This window comes from Sander lucioperca, chromosome 13, assembly GCF_008315115.2.
Source record: "Sander lucioperca isolate FBNREF2018 chromosome 13, SLUC_FBN_1.2, whole genome shotgun sequence".
Lineage (NCBI taxonomy): Eukaryota > Metazoa > Chordata > Actinopteri > Perciformes > Percidae > Sander > Sander lucioperca.
The window spans coordinates 9,924,744-9,947,001 of record NC_050185.1 but is presented as its reverse complement, the minus strand read 5'-3'; the positions used below and the strand labels follow the sequence as shown (position 1 = coordinate 9,947,001).

At 40.4% G+C, this 22,258-nt stretch overlaps 2 protein-coding genes across 14 annotated transcripts in view; both read left to right on the top strand.

Annotated features, from left to right (window-relative positions):
• Window positions 1-1,965: 1,965 nt before the first annotated feature.
• Window positions 1,966-5,028, top strand: LOC116064938 (gap junction delta-2 protein). Its single transcript, XM_031320342.2, has 2 exons — window positions 1,966-2,142; window positions 2,776-5,028. The coding sequence occupies exon 2, from the start codon at window positions 2,778-2,780 to the stop codon at window positions 3,894-3,896; it is 1,119 nt and encodes a 372-aa protein (XP_031176202.1). The 5' UTR covers window positions 1,966-2,142; window positions 2,776-2,777; the 3' UTR covers window positions 3,897-5,028.
• Window positions 5,029-5,252: 224 nt separating this feature from the next.
• Window positions 5,253-22,258, top strand: part of LOC116064807 (unconventional myosin-XVIIIa-like) — a 65,187-nt gene continuing 48,181 nt past the window's right edge. For 9 of the 13 annotated variants that reach the window (XM_031320089.2, XM_031320088.2, XM_031320087.2 and 6 more), the window contains exons 1-2: window positions 5,253-5,352; window positions 7,778-8,853. In XM_031320089.2, coding sequence (XP_031175949.1) covers window positions 7,891-8,853 — 963 coding nt within the window. In that variant the 5' untranslated portion in view covers window positions 5,253-5,352; window positions 7,778-7,890. Of the gene's footprint in view, window positions 5,353-7,777; window positions 8,854-15,639; window positions 15,848-16,958; window positions 16,983-17,559; window positions 18,367-20,571; window positions 20,662-20,865; window positions 20,938-21,727; window positions 21,755-22,258 lie in introns of those variants that run through there. The other 4 variants (XM_031320083.2, XM_036008904.1, XM_036008902.1 and 1 more) reach the window with 4 other exon arrangements.

Sequence of the window (22,258 nt, the reverse complement as noted above, 5' to 3'; positions counted from 1 at the left end):
AACACTTAGCCCTACTTCTTTCGCATAATGAAAAGTGTTTCCGTTTAAACGGAGCTGGAAATAATCCGCGTGCGGGGCAGTATATTTTCATTCATGGTATGGAGATGAATGAAAACGACAGAACCCATAAATTGAACGAATTCCCTCCAGTGGACCAAAATAACACATTCACTATACTCATTAGCTGTAAATACACCACTTGTATTGAATAAGCAACAATAAAATATATTTGCTCCTCGTGTTTACTAGGATTATTTTCTGTATAGCCTAGTTATTTGTGAAATTGTGATAAATCACATGGATGAATACATTGTTTCTAGATTTAAGATTATTTTACACACAACATTTTGGTCCTGTTAAGGCTGCAGATTTGTTAAAAGTGAAAGTTGAGTGTGTAGAAAAACAACATTTTACACAGCTTCAAGCGCTGAAATGCGAATCGACGCTTTCTGTGTGTATACAAACCATATACAACAAGCATTCTTCACAGTCCTTCACTGTGTTACATCATTTATCATCAAACTGATGATTACTCAACCCTCAGAAAGAGTGTAAACTGACATGCCCACACTGGAAATGAATCATAGCTGCACTGTAGGTAAAACATAGGTGTTTTATAAATTAGACTTTAATTTAGTCATTTTATGAAAGGGAACACGTGATATATTACTGTGAAATAACAATAAATAACTGATATCTCTGGAGTTACTATGCAGGCAGACAATATTAGGAATACAGGATGTCTGTCTGGTCAATTGACACATCCACTCTTGTAGACAGCCAAGAAAAATAGTACAGAGCATCTGGGGTATAAGTTACAAGAACAGTAGCTAATGCTAGATGACCTTCATAGGCACCTAGGGCTGTCCTAGAGCCTCAGACAACTAAGACCAAATTTGCTGTAAAATATCTTTATACATAAAAAAAAATAAACCCTCCCACTCAGCTAATAATTAGCATATGTGGATACAACAATAGTGTCAAGGCTGAAAAGAGGGCTGAAAAGAGGGCTGTTTATGGTAAATAACCTGAGTGTCAGCAAAGCACCAGGACTCAGATTGCGTGGCAGCACCAGCAGTGGTGGAAGAAGTATTCAGATCCTTTACTTAAGTAAAAGTACTAATACCACACTGTAAACATACTCTGTTATAAGTAAAAGTCCTGCATTGAAAATTTTACTTAAGTAAAAGTATGTAAGTATCATCAGGAAAATGTACTTAAACTATTAAAAGAATGCTCACATTTTAGAAACTTAAATGATCAAAACTGTTCTGTCAATCAACTAAGTGTATAATCATCTTATCATTTCAGCTGTACTCAAAGGACTAACTCAATAAGAGTTCAAGTCTTCTTCTAAACTGAATGCAGCTACTAACTATGAATGAAAATAAAATCTGAACACAACCCGCAGTTTGTAACGCACTGAGCTGATTAAGATTTGCATATCCAGCCCATACGTGTAAGAAAGCCCTAACTTGTAGAACCACCGCTTGTTAATAACTTTATTAGTTTTTTCAAAGAGGAATTACCTGCTATTTTGCTTTTTTTATTTCACACCTTTTATTTAAGAGAAAGTGAACAAAAGGATGATTTAAGTGCCTATATTTATGAATAGGATTTGAGGTATAGGCCTATATTATTTGCTCCACAACAACCAAAAGTTGAAAAAAAAGTGAAAAGTTGCTGATATTTCAACATTTATCATAAGTGACGTGAAAATTGATATACGGTGATTCTTCCCACTTCCACCAAGACCAAAGTTGAATCTTCTGGGAAACGAGACTAGTACTACAGCTCTAAAATGAAAGTGGACACAGACCGCTTGTGTCAGTATTGTGCACACTCTTTCCAGTACGTTCTTTGAACTCTCTGCTCGTCCGTGAATGGCTGTTCAGTAAAGGTGCCCCCATTGTACATTTCAATCTTTGTCCCACTGTACACTGGAAGCCTTTATTCACATACAGTGCAACAAATGTTTCAGTTAGAGTTAGGGAATATGTGTGGTCAGCCCATTCTCCCCTCTTCCAGCTCAAAAGACACGATAACGTCCAGCAACTGGCTCCACTTGGAAATACAGCTATGCAGATTGCTTCCTCTTATATTTTTCCAGCTTTGGATAAGGAAAACTCAGATTCTCCAAAGGTAAGCTCCCCCAGGACAGGAGATAGTAATCCATATAAGTTGATTTTGTTTTAGCTTGTTTTTTTTTTTTTTTACTATTTTAGGAGGAGATTGTATAAATTAGAGAATTAATTCGTAAACCTGGGATTTGTAGAAACACACATTCCCGTCACAGGAAATGGTGTCTCATTGAATGTAACTAAGCTCTTGTGAATATAAGAAACTGCTGTTAATTTACAGCTAATGCAAAATCTGCTCTTACGTAATAGCATTTAAAATACACATGGTAAAGTTATTCTTGATTCTAACTCAAGCAATTTATCCTTTTAAAGAAATTACTCTGAAGGTCATGCCATATTTTGACATACTAACATGAGACAATGACAAACAGAGAAAGCTATTTTATGATGTGTACTGTATATTTATAGTGGATTTCTAGGTCAATATTTAAATCTAGATAATATTTGAAAGTTAGGTATTTCATGCCCCTGCTTCCTTATTAAAACTATTGAGTCATATTATATTTAGGGCATTTTTTTCTCCATAAAAGTGCAGGGTGTACTAACAACCACTTTACAGTTTTATTATGATTTAGTCATTGATACAATCTGCCTGACTGCTGTAAAAAGTATTTGAACTATTGTGTTTCCACAGAAATGGGAGACTGGTCCATTCTTGGCCGCTTCCTAACGGAAGTTCAAAACCATTCCACGGTCATTGGCAAGATATGGCTGACAATGCTGCTCATCTTCCGCATCTTGCTCGTGGCCCTGGTGGGGGATGCTGTCTACAGCGATGAGCAGTCCAAGTTTACCTGCAACACCCTACAGCCTGGATGCAATAATGTCTGCTATGACACTTTTGCTCCTGTCTCACACTTGCGCTTTTGGGTCTTTCAGATTGTTCTAGTGTCCACACCTTCTATCTTCTACATTGTGTACGTCTTGCAAAAAATCACCAAGAATGAAAAGGTAGAGGATAAGAAGTTTGAAGTGTTACCCAGGTCCTCTCCTTTACTTGAAAGAGACAAACACATAGGAGGAGATAAAGAGACAACACTGGAAGCCGGCAGTCCTTATAACACAAGCTATGACAATGAGGGGTGGAGCTCACAGGCAGGTAAGTGTGAGGAGAAGAGCCAGCTGGAGGAGGATATTAAGGAGGTAGGAAAGGACCCAACCCAGCTCTCCAGCCAAGTACTACTTATCTACATCATACATGTTTTGCTGCGCTCCATCATGGAGATAATCTTCCTCATTGGACAGTATTACCTATTTGGATTTGAAGTTCCACACCTGTTCCACTGTGAGACCTACCCCTGCCCAAACAGGACGGACTGCTTTGTGTCTCGAGCAACAGAGAAGACCATCTTCCTCAACTTCATGTTTAGTGTCAGTCTAGGTTGCTTCATCTTGAACATTGTGGAGCTACATTATCTAGGCTGGATTTATATTTTCAGAGTGTTGTTCTCCGCATGCTGTACATGCTGCGTGTCAGATAGAAAACCTGGGCAACAGGTGGATTTGTACTCCGACAACAACCCGCTCTTGCTTGAGCTCAAACACTCTCTACGTGGCAGGGTCGTCTTGCAGACCACCTCTTCCGTGTCCCGGGACAAGAGCAGTGGTGTCCCAAACCAAGGCCCGGCCATCTCCTTTGAGACAGACTCTACACTGGAGTGCACTTCGAAGAGAAATCCAGATGAAAAGGAACGCAGCAAGAATAGACTGCTCAATATAGCCAAAATAGGAAGAGGGAAAAAGTCTTGGCTGTAAATTATTTCAAACCATATTTTTCTTTTGTGTTTGTATATCTCTAAACTGATTGAAATTGATCTTTTCAGGATGGATTAGTTTAAGAAAGTTATAAAGTTATTGATTATTAAATTGTTTAGAGGGAGAAACTGTGACAGATTCAGTGTATTTATTTCTAGCCACAGAAAATCTCAGTACTTAACATTAATAGTCTGGAATTGTGGAATGATTTGGAGATGTTGCAAATTTTTTACCATTCTAGGTTTATTACTGTAGAGGGAAGCACTGATGTTAATGCAGTGCAGCATTTTATGACAATTTTTCTGTATATATACTGTATATATATATTCAATGTATTGCAGTGATTTATTCATACCTCCACTTACTCCTACACTTACACCACCCTTGTTAAAGAAACAAGCGCCACAAAATGAATCTTTTGTAAATAGACAGATGGTGAGTTTAAACATCAGAAACGTCATACGTAGTTGGCCTATTAAGCAGCAATGCCCAAAGGCTTTGATCTGGTCTTATGTATATGTTGGTCAGGTTCTCATTGTTTTGTCCTTCTGCTAGAAGCCACGTTTCAAGTTAATTTTACAGTAGGTTGCCTGTACCGTAGAGTAGGACAAAAGGCATGATTTTCTTTGACTTGACCAAATACATCTGAAATTGTTCTTGCTGTCCTGCATGGCAATTCTATCCCATAATGTACAGGTCTTCAAGAGCTTAGGCTGAAATGTAATCAAATGTGCAAAGGCCTTACATGTATAAACATGAGATTTAAAAGAACATTTGATATTTTATCAAATTTAAAATCAGCATCCTTTACAATATCCTGTCAAACCTCTGAATTAAGACGTGGATGTGCGTTGAGTTCTAGGGCAGCCTGGGAGCATTTACCTGTGCCTGTACTGTACCTGCACATTCAGTGTTCCAATAAGTAAAAAGACCAGGAGGGGTCACTGCTGTCCGGTTTACACTGGTGCTGCCTTCAAGTACTGTTGTAATTATTAGACTTTTAGTGCAGTTTAAACATTTACGACCCAAATACGATTGTAGAAGGCTAGATTTGGCACAATGTGTCCACATGTAACATATAGTAAAGATGGATTGCATGAAATCAGTATAAGTAAAAGGTGGTGAAAGCATTCCTTGAATGATTAGTCATTTTTTTGGTGTTCTTCTATGCACATAGCCTAATTCACGTTCCATTTTCATTTTTCGTCTGTAAATATATATCTATTATACATGACTACTAACTGTCCTTTTAAAAAAAAAAAAAATTAAAACACAAACATGAGATTGGTTGTATCCCCAGGTCGTTTATAGTCGACCACACTTCTTTTTTATTTTTTAAACAGAGCTTACGGCTAGCATTTGAATGCATCAGAAGTACATGTCTCGCACCTACTGTCAATTCCAAGGAGGAAAATTCTGAAAACTTCAAGCAAGACAACAACGCAGGCAATTACAGGTAGGTCACTGTCGTGTCTGCTAATAGCGTGTAGGCCTACTCTGTGTTATTTTATATAAATTACATTGTTACACTCTCTACTGAAAGTGTTCCCTAAGGACACCGGTGCTAGAAAATGAGGGCAAAGCAGCTTAAAGGGAGAGCATTACGGCCAAGCCCTGGACTATTCGCAACGACAACCTAGCTATAGCGTGTGTACAGTAAGTTCAGTAAAGGTAACAATCAAGAATGTTTTATTATTTCCTATGAAAAGTCATCAGGAAAATATTGTATTTAAGTGCTGAACTTGATTTTATTGCTATTTCATAATCTCTGTGACCTCAGGAGATGTGATTAAGTGTGGATTAAGTGCGAATTTACTGTTTATGGGTTCACACAAGCTACTGTATGTGCACAAGGTATTCAGCTTTGGATTGAGAGCCTCGTGCACAAATGTTCAGATGCTCTGCATCACTTCAGTGGTGATGCTGAACATTTGACAGCAAGACAGATGAGGACAAAGCTCTTCCAAACAGTGTCTGTATGTAGGGCAACTTGAAATACATCGTGGCATTGACATGTGTCAGTGTATAGGACTAAGAGAATACATCTCAAATCTATACTCCAAAAGAGTACATTAATATTTGTAGGTCATTTCCTTTGTTGAGACTGTAATGCATCACTAAGTGACGTCACAATATACTTTTCTTGTGATTTAAGTTATGTTGATGATACTTTGGATTGAAAATAAAATGTCTGATTAAAATGATGCAAACACTGCAGGATGAGAAGATGAGTTATGACTTTATTAAGTAGGCCTATTTGATGAAATGTGTTATGTGTTGCAACAGTAAGAACAACAACAACAACTACAACAACAACAACAACAACAACAACAACAACAACAATAATACAAATGTTAAAATTGTGGACAGGACTGTGAACCTTGGACTGTGAACCTTGTCAACTGACATGCCTTCTTTACTTTATGGGGTTGGATTTATTACATTGTCACAAGAACACAATAAATAATGTACTTTTTAAGGCTGATATCATATTCTATAAATTAAAACATAAATATAACAAACAGGCTATATTTAACTTAAAGTAAATAAAGGGTTTAAAAAAGCATCCTATGAAGAATTTACTGTACACTCACCTAAAGGATTATTAGGAACACCATACTAATACCGTGTTTGACCCCCTTTCGCTTTCAGAACTGCCTTAATTCTTCGTGGCATTGATTCAACAAGGTGCTGGAAGCATTCTTTAGAAATGTTGGCCCATATTGATAGGGTAGCATCTTGCAGTTGATGGAGACTTGTGGGATGAACATCCAGGGCACGAAGCTCCCGTTCCACCACATCCCAAAGATGTTCTATTGGGTTGAGATCTGGTGACTGTGGGGGCCATTTTAGTACAGTGAACTCATTGTCATGTTCAGAAAACCAATTTGAAATGATTCGAGCTTTGTGACATGGTGCATTATCCTGCTGGAAGTAGCCATCAGAGGATGGGTACATGGTGGTCATAAAAGGATGGACATGGTCAGGTAGGCTGTGGCATTTAAACAATGCCCAATTGCTACTAAGGGTCCGAAAGTGTGCCAAGAAAACATCCCCCACACCATTACACCACCACCACCAGCCTGCCCAGTGGTAACAAGGCATGACGGATCCATGTTCTCATTCTGTTTACGCCAAATTCTGACTCTACCATCTGAATGTCTCAACAGAAATCGAGACTCATCAGACCAGGCAACATTTTTCCAGTTTTCAACTGTCCAATTTTGGTGAGCTCGTGCAAATTGTAGCCTAATTTTCCTATTTTTAGTGGAGATGAGTGGTACCCGGTGGGGTCTTCTGCTGGTGTAGCCCATCCGCCTCAAGGTTGTGCGTGTTGTGGCTTCACAAATGCTTCGCTGCATACCTCGGTTGTAAGGAGTGGTTATTTGAGTCAAAGTTGATCTTCTATCAGCTTGAATCAGTCGGCCCATTGTCCTCTGACCTCTAGCATCAACAAGGCATTTTTGCCCCCCCAGGACTGCCGCATACTGGATGTTTTTTTCTTTTTCAGACCATTCTTTGTAAACCCTAGTAATGGTTGTGTGTGAAAATCCCAGTAACTGAGCTGATGTGAAATACTCAGACCACCCCGTCTGGCACCAACAACCATGCCATGTGATTGGTTGATTAGATAATTGATAATTAAACAAGAAATTTAACAGGTATTCCTAATAACCCTTTAGGTGAGTGTATATTCTGCAATTTAGTTTTGCACATCTGTCATCATACTGTATGCGCCATTACAGGTATGCATGACTAAACAATATTGGCCAATCATCGGCATGCCAGTACCTTAGTCAGGCAAAACTAAATTAGACGGTTCTATGAAGCGCTCAGCAAACATTTTCTTAATTTTCTCCACTTTCTCCTCTTCCTTACAGATGGCATTATAGGACCATAGCTACTGTAGATGCTCTCTCTCTCTCTCTCTCATCATTTGTACGAAACTGTCCTTTTGTCGCTGTAAAGAATTCAAACTGGTAAAAGTTTGAGCATGTTTCACCTAATTAAGAAAGACAAGGAGAAGGAGAAAGACGTTGTTAAGAAAGAGAAGAAAGAAAAGAAAGAGCGTATGTCCCAGGCAGAGTTAAAGAGCCTGGAAGAGATGAGCATACGTAGAGGCTTCTTCCACCTCAATCGAGGGAGCGCTAAGAGGGACTCTCGGGGCAAGTTGGAGATCTCTAGTCCTATTCCAATTAAGGTAGCTACCAGCATGGAGCTCAGCCTGACAGACCTGGAGGCTGAGCGGCTTCACAACAACTTGGGGCAGGATAAGGGGCAAATAAGTGCATGTACCTCTGGTGAAGACGTGAAGGGAAATGAACTGGATCACCGTCGCAGCTCTGTAAAAGAGAGAGCAGCTAAATTTGGGGAATTGGCCAGGTTGAATTCTGTGGTGGTCCAGAGGCACGTGTCTTTTTCCCAGAAGAGCAAAGAGGACAATACTTTGGAGGCGTCAAATCTTTCTGGGCAGAACTGGACTACATCTTTGAAGTCCCACTCCAACCCAAAAGGCACCAACATGGTTCACATTCCTGAGATGGTGGAGAAGACTTTCCCTGGTGCAGAACTGCAGTTGCCTATGCTTGCTGCTCCTCCAATACCAGATCCAAGAGAGCTGGAGATACAGCGGCGCAACACTGGGGACTTTGGCTTCTCTTTGCGGAGGACCACCATGCTAGAAAGGCAGCCTGATGGAGGAGTGTGTCGGCGTGTGGTGCACTTTGCCGAACCAGGTTCTGGGACCAAGGACCGGGCTCTGGGCCTGGTGCCAGGAGACCGGCTCGTTGAAATCAATGGGATCAATGTGGAGAACAAGAGCAGGGATGAGATCGTGGAGATGATCCGTCAGTCTGGAGAGACAGTCCGGCTGAAGGTGCAGCCGATTCTGGAGCTGAGTGAGTTGAACCGCAGCTGGCTGAGGACCACTGAAGGCCTGCACAAACACATCTTTGATGTAAGTACTACTGTTGAATCATTTTCAGTCCACTGACTGAATAGATTCTAACTTGCAAACACAAATTCCACATTTAGGCTACTGATTCTCTTTCCGCAAGGCCATCACATAATTTTATAACTGTAAGAGCTGCTTTTCTGTTGGTGAGGATCTTGTGACAATTTCAGACTTTTGAAAATGTTTCTCCATATTTGCATTGCAACAACTGTGTTGTTCTGGTGCTCCTTGAGCTGCGTTATTTGGGTTTTTAAATATATAGCTGCGTAAACATTACTAAAATCACCACCTAAAATGACTGTAAATGCCAACCTTTCTTTCTCATTTTGGTATTTCCATCTAAGTATGTGGTTTTGCGCCCACATGTAGTGGATTAAAGAGGTCTGGGTCATGGCTGGAACTGTAATGACACTGGTAATGTGCCTTTGTGCTTGTATGTATGGGGGAGTGTGTGTTTTGAAAGAGAGAATGTGTTCTGTGTATATACAATCCCCCCTCCCTCCTCCCCAGTCTTTTGACACCAAACAATAGGACGCTGAAGGAAACAACGGCCCAAACGCCACCACAGACCATGGCCATATGGTCTTGTAAGACGTGGCTGGCAGCCCATTCAGTTCTTTTCACTCGGATAATCATGTGCAACATGTAGAGGAGCATCAAGTTAAACTCTTTATTAGCTGGCACATCAAACACCTTTATGCATTTTTAAGTGTCTTAAGACAGTGGGTGAAATAAACTTTGGTTTAGGTTAGGGCTGGGCAGTACACTGTTATATGAGATATATCAGGAATGTTTCTACAGTGCTTTTGAGTTTTTATAGAAAAAATGCCTTCAGTGTGTACATTGGTAGGTTTTATTCTGTAATCATATAATTAGAACAAAATACAATAGACAGTTTTGATAATAAGCCCCAGCATAATAATTAGGCTATTTAATTAGAACGTCACACTACTATAATTCCAGTTTAAAAGCGGAATACTACTGGATATCATTGAACCTTGGAAATTAAGAAAATTTCATATAGTATTTTTGCCTATTGAGCAGCCATATTTTAGGTAAATTATTGTATGTCTTTATTATGATACATGATATATGAACATAGGCCCTATGTAGACTATTGAGACAGATGTTTCAATCAGTAAAATTAATTCCTTTTAACAGCTCTACATTGGGTCAGTTGTTAGATTTATTCAGAATCAAACTTCAAGGATGGTGAAATGATAATAGACTGACTGACTTACTAACTTACTAATATACAAGGTTTTTGTGCAGTAAAGTAGAGATGTCTCCATTCTTTCCGAGCACATCAGAGCTGAGAGTAGTGTGGGAATTCAGTGCTTAACCCATATTGTGGGGCCATACTTGGTTATTTGTTCTGGCACATACGTACGATGTAAAAGGTGCATTGCAGTACATAGCTGGCGTTTAGAAACTTGAGACATTACAACAGTGACAACAAATAACACTGGTAACACGGGCTAGTGTTATTTTGTGAGGCTCACTTGTTTTAAGAACCATGTCCATCTTATGTAGGCTATCATAGTGCCCAAAAGTGACAAGTTATGAGGCATGTTTTTTTTTAACATATCGTCCCATGTTATAAGTGTGGGAAAGGGACGTTAGTGATAAAATATTAAGTTAACTGAAATGGTGTGAAGTGCCCTGTAAAACTGCAGGTGTGAACTTGATATGTGCTGATTGTTTTGGCGTGTATCACATTGTCTCTCCATCTATCCAATACTTTACCCATGTAACCATCATTTTGAGTTATGGGACTGTACCTCTGTGGTAATGCATATGTACACAGCCATAGACACTTTGCTTTGTCCTACATTCAACTTGTCTTGATGATCATCATAAGACAGGCCATTTTAAAAAGCAGAAAATGTGCATGTGAGGGTGACCTAGAACCAACAGCACTATTTATAGGTGGTTATAATAAGATCTTGATTCTGGATCTGGAACTCTGTAACACAGTTAGAACCATATGTGATGCATGTGGACATTTAAAGGTTACAAAAATAGTGACATTTTCGGAAATATTCTTATTTCTTGCCAAATGTAAGGTGAGAACTTTCATACCACTCTCATATCTGTCCGCTAACAATGTAGCTACAGCCAGAGACTTTTTGCCTAGCTTAGCATGAACACTGGAATCAGAAGGAAATAGCTAGCCTATATCTGTCCAAAAGTAAAAACATCTGTCTACCAGCATATCTAAAATTCACAAATTAACATGTATCTGTGTTTTGGTATTAGGGCGGGGTAATATATCGATATTATATCGATATCATGATATGAGACTAGATATCGTCTTAGATTTTGGATATCGTAATATCGTGATCTGACATAAGTGTTGTCTTTTACTGGTTTTAAAGGCTGCATTACAGTAAAGTGATGTACTTTTCTGAACTTACCAGACTGTTCAAGCTCTTCTATTATTTGCCTTTTCCCCACTTAGACATTATGTCCACATTACTGATGATTATTTATCTAAAATCTAAGTGTGAAGATATTTTGTTAAAGCACCAATTGTCAACCCTAGAATATCGCCGCAATATCGATATCGAGGTATTTGGTCAAGCATATCGTGATATCTGATTTTCTCCCTATCGCCCAGCCCTATTTGGTATCTATATCTAGTTGTGGTTTTACCATGGTTTATGTGCTGGACTATTTCTTGGCTTGGTGCAGTGACTTTCCGGAGTCTTGTCATCACTGTGAGGTTACCAGGCAGCCAGCAGTAATGGTGTAAGCGCAAGACTGCAGTTAGAGTACAATAATAAGAAGCTGGTTATTGAACAAAAACTGTATGTCTCTTTCTGTTTTATCATTATATGGTTTCTGATTAGAGTAATATAATCTCAACATTTGCTTATTTGGTATATAAATGGTCAGTAGTAGATCACTTCTCAAGAGAAGTAAACTTTAAATGTGCCTTGACATTATACTGGGCTTAAATTAAATAATTTCATGGCCAAGGATGCACAGCTGAGCACATTAACCAATTGTCCAATGGGTGGCAGCCATTGTCCACACCACATCAGGCTAAAACAACTATTCTTCTGTTTTGTCCCTTCTGTTTTATTTCCAAAGCTTTTAGTGTCTTTCCTGATTCACTGTAAGTTCTTCATCACAGATACTGAGCTTTAGACCACTCAGGCCAGTGGACATCTAATGACTGAGATGACACCACTGGACTCAGATCACTGTTATGTAACGTCACATTCACAGCTAATATAACTGAAATGAATACGAATACCATTGGAACAGGATTTGAACCCTTTAAAACAAAGATGTGAATGTCTTTAGTGGTCATACTCTTAAGGTATGCAGTGTTACAAACATTTGACCTCAGATTCATATCTGCTCTCTTAACTTTTTTACTGGGGTTTCTGTCTCGGTTTTAACATAGGAAAGATTTGAAGAATTAAAAAAAAGCTTAAAATAACCAAAACCAGTCTGGATGGGAACTACTTTTTCTGAGGACTCTGTTGCGCAACAGATTCCCCCAAAAACTGCTGATCAACTTCTACTGCTGCACTATTGAGAATATCCTGAGGTACTGTTGTACAGTCTTGCTACTCGAGTTGCACCGCGCCACACAGGAAGGACCTGCAGCAGCCAGTTAAAACGGCTCAGTGGATCGTCGACTCTCCACCTCTCACAAACCTGAGAGACATCCACTTGAGGCTTCTCCACATACGGGCCTCTAACATCACACGATACCCCTCTCACCTTGCCCAGACACCCCCTGTTTACCACCCTCCCCTTAGGCAGGCTCAGAACCATACGCTGATGGACCAACAGGCTCAGAAACAACTTTTTCCTCCATAGCCGTGGCCTAGGTGGAAACCAACTTTTGTTGTTTTTAGCATGCAATGGCCATTAGGTATCTATCTAAAGGAGGATTGACTAATCCTGTGTGTCTAAAGAAGGTACAAAATGAGTGCTCTACCATACTTCTGTGCAGTTTGTATAACTGAATCCTACTGCACTGCATATGAGCAGGTGTGCAATGTGTGAGTGGGACTGTGATACCCTGTGTATCTATTTGTTGTCATACAGACATTCTGAAGGGAGGGGCACTGGTAGACAATTTTCCAGCCAAAATGAATTGGTCATAGGCATTATCAAACCAAGTTGAGATGCCGTTTTTGCAGGGGGCTCTCAACAAGTCAGTGGTGCCAAAAAGGGCCGTCCCTTGAACTGGTTAGTGTCTTCATGAACACCATATGCCACTAAGTTATTATTATAATCTATTTGGCAGAGCTAATTTGGTATATATGGTATGATGGGTGGTTAGTTATGACGGTATGGTTCTGACACTGCAGTGACAAAATCTGGCCGCAGGGTGGCCCATAGCTGACCTGATGTTCCTGTGTGGTCGTCTAATATCCCTGCATCACTTTTCTCTCAAGTCATACCATTCCCTGTCTTTCTGCAGCCCCGACACAGTTTTATCATTTGGAAATTAGCAAATGGCGTAATCTCCTCCCCAAGCTGCCCATTTAAATCACATCACCCCCCTTTCCAGTGGGGTGATGCTACATAGCAGGGAGCATTAGTACAGGCATGGATTAATAAGAGGTGGGGCTTCCAAGAATAAAGCTGTTTGCTTCATGATAGAGGTTATACTTATGATTCCCTACATTCTTTACATGTATTTAATATTTCATAATTTATTTTTTTTGCCCTGGTTTCAGACCTTGACCTCTCAAAATGTAATTTTGTCAGCTGAAAAAAGTAACTGTGACTATTTTTGACTGCAGTTTGACATATTAAGACAGACATACTTGACATTCTTGGGTGTGTGACTAGAACCATGTCTGTCAGTCGATGGGACACAGACACTTGTCAGACACACCCTCATCTTGTCAGCCATAATATGCAAGAGCTTTTTTTGATTGAGCATCATTATTGGTTTTATTGTGCTATTATTAGTGTCACTACAAGCAGATACAATGTATATTATTATATATTATATGCATACTATTATGCATTCCTGTTTTGAGATTGACAATGTGTGCTATTATAGTATGCGAACACCATGAAAATTGTCTTTTGCTGTTACATGAGGCCATTTTTATTTCTGCTTAACCCAGGAAGCAGGTGAGATCACACCCGAGTTAAAATAAGCTGCTCCTTAAATCATGCCTATGTGGCCTACTTCCAGAGAGAAGTTCAGATTTTCAAGCCTATTTACTATTACTGAGTAAATTCTGGGTCACATCCTGGACTTTTCAGAAGACTGCAGATTGCCATGTCCCATGATTCATTTCTGCTCTTAGCTCCCAAAGCATGGACACGTCATGGCATGTGATTTCTGCCTGCTTTTGGATTACACTGTATGGAGATTTTAATCTCTACATGATCAGCTTCCATCAATAACAGTAATACTTTTATTTCAGGGATTTTGTCATTCTGTCTTCAGATTTCCGCAGCTTTTCTCTTTTTTTGTTTCTTGCCCTGCCAGCTCTGCCTTTTCTAACAGGGTTTGGTAAATCAAGAAATAGCAGATATTGTTGTGGACAAACCAAGAGTTTATGTTGTATTTGTGGTGTATAGAGTCCTTAATCTTGCTCTGCACTACCCATGTGTAGACAAACAGTCGACATGATGCTGTGTCCCAGTAATTGACTCTGGGGATTAGCAAACTGTGCTAGACAGGCTGTGTGTTTGCCTGGGTCTTGATGAGTGCTAATATTTGAGCTTCTGATTTTACCATGAGAAAGAAAGGACTTATAGTTGAATTATAGGATTTTTGCAGGAAAGCTCTATTTTTGCACATTACAATTGAAATAAAAAAGATTTGCTTCTCATGATTCTGAATGAATTACTTCAGCAATCTCCCCTAAGTACTGGTTATGTTATGTTACATAACAGTTTATGTAATTAAACTGTTAATGAGTTTATGAATAAGTAAAGGACATGCAAAGATTGGATTAGCTCATCACTGCCCAGCCAAGCCTGTTGCTACATTTCCATGTATTCCTTGTGTGGCTTCACTCCATTGCACCAATACTGTCTGACTGGTCTGTGTTTTATTTTAAAAATCTTGATTTACACTTCAGTGCAGATACATTTGAAATGTATGTTATTTGTCGTATATCATTCTTATTAATGTTTGTCACCAAACAATACAACATCTCAAATGTAGGTCAGTAGTGTGCCTATAAGCAGAACCCTCTGTGAAATAGAGAGGTTAATACATGACTTTATAGCTCCCTCTTGTGGTATTAAAAGCATAGTGAGGAACATGCGTTACAGATATTACAGACATGTTGATGCCTTCAATGATGTATCTGGTTTATCTGTCTTTTATGTGTGCATCACTGTAGCTGCATAGAGAGAAAGGTTTCTTACCTTACAGCGAATGAAGATGATTCTTGTTTGATGTTCAGATAATAGTGTGTATGCTTCACACTGTGACAAATGCCTAAACCTCTTATTCTGGAGGGGGGTGGAAGATTAAATAAGCTTTCATTCAATTTGGAGTCTGTTTCGAGAAGGACGTTATTGCACTAAGTACTGAGCCATAGATATTTGCATCATCTCTCAATCCCTTAATTGTGTTGTTGTAGCTTTTGTGTTCCCCACAAATGGAAAGGGCATATACAAGTTTGTATTTCACCTGATGAGGGAGACCACCTCACTAATTCCCTGTCGCCAGGAGAAGAGTGTCAGTGAAAAGTGGCAGTGTTAATCGATGTGCCTCTGCAAATTCTATTTATAACCCCTCTGTATTTCAGCAGCTGTCCCTCTTCTAGCTCTCTGCCCAGCTCCTCTCACATTACCCCCCTTCACTCCTCAGACCACAGCTTTACTTTACTGTGCTGTGCTGACTGTGACCCCGCCCTAGACATTGCCCTCCCACTCACTCAAAACTAGTGATTGTGAGCTCTTTGCAGACCCAGGTCATACCCTGCCTTGGCCCAGACTGCACTGCTCCAGTGACGGAGCGAAGATTGGAAGGTTAACCAGGCCTAAAGAGAAGGTAATGGGCGCGGGCCTCTGGTGGACTGTGTGTGTGTGGTGAGCAGTGTGCTCTGGTCCGGGGGTGTACATGCTCTGCTTAGCAGTTCCATTTGGGCTCTGATGGCGTCTCAGAATGGCCTCCTTTTGCTGCTGAAACTATTTATAGGAGTGGACTCTGATGAAAGCAGGGCCAGAGATGGTGAAACATGTTGCTGTGCAACTCATTTTTTGCTGTGTCTCCTCCATGAGTAAACTGTTAATGAAAAGTTTGGGTAGGCATTCTACAAATGTCAGCAAGTTGCTTGTTTGCCTTGTTAGTAAGTATGGATGCAAGTGTGATAATCGCAAGTATGTTTGTTTGATTCCTTTGTCAATTGGCCACTAATATAGCTGGCTTTAATGTGTTTTGCTATCGGCAACACTTGTGTCTGGTGTGTGCAATAGTCATATGTTTTCTGATTGATTTTGTGTCATCACTACAAATGAGACAAACTACCAACATAGTATGTAATCATTTTAGTGTGCTGAGGTGAAGGGCGGTTCTTCATACATAGTTATAGTAATTGATTGCAAGTGAGCCCACATATAATGAATACCACTACTGCAGATGATTCTTAAGTACAGACTTTTAGTCCTGTTTGCAGTGTCTTGTTATAGCTTCATGTTCATGCTTCGCACTAGTCTCTTGTAGTGTGACGAAGGCAAACCATTTCATTATGTTGTTCATGTGTTCTGTCCTCAGGGCTGCATGGTCCCCCTGCCCCGTTGTGTGCAGAAAACAAGTCTACAGTATCCCACTGCTCACACCTAAATTTCCATTCTTCATCGCTACGTGCAGTACATCCTCCTCTCCTCTGCTATCTTTTTTCTCTTATCATTCCATATATTTATTCTCCACGTCACCCAGCTTGTTTCCATGACTTCTGGCCTATCTCCATGGCGTACAAATCACGCTTTTCATTCTGGGAGCAAAAGGGAAGTCTCGCGTTTCTATGTTGTTTTTGCCTTTCAGTTCATACGTGCATGCTGTTGCTTGTTGAATTTGTGAACTGTTCCTTTATGTTGAATAAGACACGCTTTGGTCTGAATGTGTGGTTTGATCTTTTTTTGTGTTGCTTCCTCTTGTGTAGGTTAAAGTTGAGAACAAGCCAGATGTAAGTGTTTTTCACCTGCATGCTTTTGGACACTACTTCACATGATGAAACCAGTTTTGTGTGCTGTGGTACAAGATAACAAAGATATTTGATCACTAATCATGATCACAACCTTCTGCTAGCTAAAGGCAGGTTACTTTACTGTGGTCCTAGGAAGTTAGCTAGCAATATGTTGAATTTTGGAATAGACAACGACAAATGCAGTTCTTGATCATTGATTATTAAGATAGGGCTTGAGGTGGTTTTCATTACAATTTCACAAATATGTCTAAAGCATGAGTTTGATTAAGGACACTTGCTAACAATTTAGTCTCTTCCTTGTCAACACTGAGCATCACATGTCCCACTGTCTGAAACACAATGTCTGCAGTGTCCACAAACAAAAGGTATCATTCAGTGTTTCTCACCTAAATGCATCGTATGCAAACACTAGTTGGAGTGAGGATTTTGAGATACACAGTTTGACTTATCCTTTACACACAGTTTCAGAACCTCCTGTTGAAATGTTTGGCAGTTTATCTGCGTCAGCCATGGAAATAATCTGCACTATTGTCTGCCTTGCTCTGTTTGTATTCAGTCTGATGTAGATAGTAGTCAGCCTCAGGCAGTCACTAAAGCCGGGCTAGACACAGGAAGTGGTCCACAGTCAACTGCATCAGCTGAAGAGTCAAATGGTAACGTTGCTATGGGCGGTTCAGACACTCCGGGGGAGGAGCAGAGTTCTAGTGGTAAGAAGGTGGTGAGGGTTGTGAGAAGAGTTGTTAGACGCGTGGTTCCTGCTGGGACGGTAGAGCAGAACCCGTCCGCTGTTTCTGAGTCTGCGAGGGCTGCCTCTGCTCCAGACCCGGCGCTCAAAACCACCAGAGCTGCTGGGCAGGACAAGGATGATATCTCCATGGGCCTCACCAGCCTAATGGGCAGAGGCAGAACCAAGGATCACCGGCCTCGCACCCGCACCCAGGACCGCAAAGAGGACATGAAAGAAGAGGCGAAGCAGGAGGAGGAGAAAGGAGAGGTGAAAGAAGAGGAGGAAAAACCTACTGTGGAAAAAACAGAGGAGGCCACATCCACATCTGTGCCCAGTACTACAGCACCGAACCCAGCACCACCAAAGTTTAACCCCCTCACCCCTCCAGCTGGATTCATCCCCACTCCCAAACCCAACCCTTTGGCCCCGCCTGCTGGTTTCATCCCGCTACCCAAACAGAATCAGTTGACTCCTCCGCCTGGTTTCATCCCTGCCAGAAAATCCAGTCCGGTGCCACCAAAACAGAATCCCCTGGCACGACCTCCAGGATTCATCCCTGTCCCAAAGACAGATCCCCTTGCTCCTCCTGCAGGGTTCATCCCAAAGCCTCGTCCAATTGCTGTAAAGAAACCTGAGGTACGGAGTGATTAAAGTGCATGTTGCTTAACCTCAGGGTGGAGCATGCAGTGTGATAACAACACAGACATTACTGTTCATATACATGCAACCCTCTGACAATGTTTACCCTGAAAGACATCTTCAACTTAAGCAGACTTGCTTTTGGTTATGGATCATCATTTCGTACAACTAGCATTATAATACTACATCTCATCTTTGTGATTAACAAAATTGCTCTTTTTACATTTTCTACAAAAACAAAAGTTGATTCTTGACAAAAACGAGCCTTGATATAATGAAGCCACCCTGAATAAGTGAAGGGAAGCAGGGTGCATGTACCAGCTCATGATCAGGCTTCATCAGTGGGTATAAGGGTGTACTTATGGTCTGCTCTCTTGGTTGTCTGGTCGGTTGGAGTTGTCTGTGAGCACTGAGCTGTGACTCATTACTGTCACTTTCTGCAGACAGAGCATTGGAGTTGTGCTGACCACTAAGGCAGAGGCTTTAAGGATAGTTTGGAATGCTTTTTAAAGAAACAGGAATCACAATAAGAATTCAAATGATATTCTTGTAGAGTAAACTAATCAGTAGTTCTTGCCAATTAAACAACCCAAAAGAGACCAGAAAACCAAGATCCCAGTTGGTCATGCATCACCATGTGCAGCTTGGACCTGTACTTGGATTATTAAATTCAGCTTCAGCTAAGGTTTTAATATTTATGTAATGTATTGTAGCTGTCCTTTCAGTTTCAAACTTGTATTTACGTCCATAGTTTCTCTTTCAATTTGTACCTCAGACTAGGTTATATTCTTGTCCTGTTATGTAGTGTCTTTGGCATTTTGTCTGTCAGCAGGCCATCTGTAAATTTGATCAACAGATGTCCATGAAATCTGGCGGACAGTTGGGTATTTGGCCTTGGAGCGAGAGATTTGATTTTGGAGATATGCACCTGGTGTTTTTGCTGAGAGATATTGTGTTTTTGACAGCTTTAGGGTGAGGTTTAGGTTTCTAATATTAGGAAAGGAAGATGCGAACTTCAAAATGTTGTGCTCTCACTGGAGCCAATTATCAACATGACATGTTGACATCAGCCATTACCATGATATACAACTAAACTATCCCTTCAAAGGTCCCATGGCATGACAATTTCACTTAATGAGGTTTTTTAACATCAATATGAGTTCCCCCAGCCTGCATATGGGTTACCCAGGGTATCCTCCTCTGCCTTTGAGAAAATGAAAGCTCAGATGAGCCGATCTGGAATCTCCTCCTTATGAGGACATAAGGAGAAAGGTTACCTCCCCTTTCTCTGCTTTGCCCACCCAGAGAATGTGGCCCGACCATGACAAAGAGAGAGACATCATGGCTTGCAAACAAGCAAACTGGCAGTTGGTCAAGGCTACACCCTCCACCTTGCCCCCCCTCTCTTCTCCTCAATAGCATTTAAAGCTACAGACACAGAAATGGCACATCCTAAGAAAGTTCATTGTGGGACTGGCTCTAGTGGCTGTAATTCTGCACCAAGGCTGAATTTTGGGAAATAAACTTCAGATACAGTATTAGGCCTATATAAAAGCATCCAAAAAGCAGCATGTCATAGGACCTTTAAGAAAAATCCCTTTAAACAAAATTATTAAACAGAATTAATCAGATGTAATGCTTTTTATCATGATTAAAAAGTTTTTAGCAGCACAACCTCAACCTAAAAAATGACTTGGATGCAAACAGAAGAAGATATTGGACCAAACTAGATTTATATATCCACAAAATGCATACAATTACATTACACATAAAAGTTAATTCATTTCAGGTGCTACTCCCAGATTCCTTGGATGTTGGTGCAGTTGTATGAGAATTCAGCCGAGACAATTCTCAATTATTTAATTACTTTAAAGTCGTTTGCAACAGCTTGTTGCTTAAGTAACCACTGACAAACAAAAGCCTTGAACCATTATTCTTTTGCTGCAATGCTTAATGATAATTTTTTAATTCTCATTTCCTGATTGAATTAACTGGAAAAATAAATCAGCAGGAGCAAACATACCTTGAAGTTGGCTGTAGTTCTGGGTGTGTTGAATTGAATACAGAGTTAAAAGAAAATACTCCGAGGTAAAACATAAATCTCATTCTCATCGTCATCTTCCCATGTCATTTCCATCTCTGTGTGTGCACGTTTGTCTATGTCAAACTGTGTTTGTGGATATTTGCATATATTGTGTAAAGGTAAAGGAGATATCTTGTCCCCGTGTGGCCCCCGATGGTAAGCCTTCATCTGTTGCACTGCCCCAGGCTCAGTCTGCGCCGCATGAACAGGTGTGTGCTCATCTTGCTGCAAAAGTACACTTAACAGTGTGTGTTTCTCACATTCAAAACCACTAGACATGTTTTTTACATGGAATGCCTTTATATGGCCACTCAGTTTTTCTAAAGTGGACAATCATAGCAATTTTCTCTGCATCATTGATTTTTCTTCCTGGCTCCCCAATTGCATTTGCTGGTCCTGCTATCCAACTGTAGGTCCCAGGGCTGATTCCCTCTGAGGAGGATTACAAGCGTGTGAGGAGGATCTTCGCCATCGATGGCAATGATGTAACTTCTCTCTTTGCAACTTTGTTTGGTTTGCACCTGCCATGCTTTAATAAGGCTTACCCTGTTACCAGCCTGAGTCAACTGCTTGCTTCCCCAGAAGCTGCTTGAAATGTGTCCAAAAATTAGCCAGGTCCACGGCTGTCCCAAGCTGTCTGCCCATAGGGTTCCAATTTCAGGGGTCCCCTGCGTTGTTGGCTACTTGGTGTGAAATCTGAAACTTTGAGACCAAAGGGATATTTTCTCTGTCGTGCAAGTTATGGAGATGACTTCAAAGTTAGTTCAGGAGAAAATAAAGGCTTTCTTGGCAATATGAGCTAAACCTGTGTTCCCTGAATGTTTATGATATATTCTGGAGAGAAACACATTCTGTAGATACTTTAATAAAACAGATTATAATCTCCATTTTTGGATCCTTAATGCTTTCTTAAATGACATTCTGTGTGATTGGTGACACACTTTTGTTTCAGAAAAAGACAACAGTATGAGTCCTTGTGCTCTGTGATTATCTTGCCTAATGCCTTCCTCTCATTCATTCTGCAGAATGAACTGCTTTGTTATCAGGTCCAGAGGAGCACCTGTGTACTGTATGACGATGTAGTTTGCTCATTGTGATTATATGGCAGTGTCTGGTTATTTCTTCTATGAAAGTTTAGAGCTATGCAAAGGCACTTAATTGTATTCCTTGTCCTGTTCTGTCTCTTATTGTGTCTCATCATGGCTCTATTTTTGCTTCTCTGTGGGTCATCGGATCCTGACTTTCCGCTGTCCTCTTTGCTGTTTGCATGGCTAGCGTGCCAGAGGCCACAAATCCTCTCAGGTACTGCCTGCTCGACGGTGGGCTCGCCGCACTCCCTCGCCTGTTGAGTGCTGGAGTTTAAGCCTCTTCTTCTACTGACCCCTCTCTGCCCTACTTTGTCTATGCCTGCTCACTCATCTTTGTCCCCACGCTGCTCTCGTTGGTTCATTCAGGGTACATGTGAGGGCCCAGAATGTAGTAATGTGACACAAACCAGTGGTTTTAGAAGTCTCAACAAGATGAATAACAGCTTAATTTAACCAATGCTGCATTCAGGTTACAATGAACACAACGTGCAGCTGTGTATTGCTCTTTACAACCACATATAGATACATAGGTTAGACTATATATATATATATATATATATATATATATATATATATATATATATATATATATATATATATATATATATATATATATATATATATATGTGTAGTCATATGCAACAGTAAACAGTTTCTCAAATACCTTGCACTAAAAAAGTTCTTATCAAACTGGTGTCTGTGGCTTCGAAAAACTCCC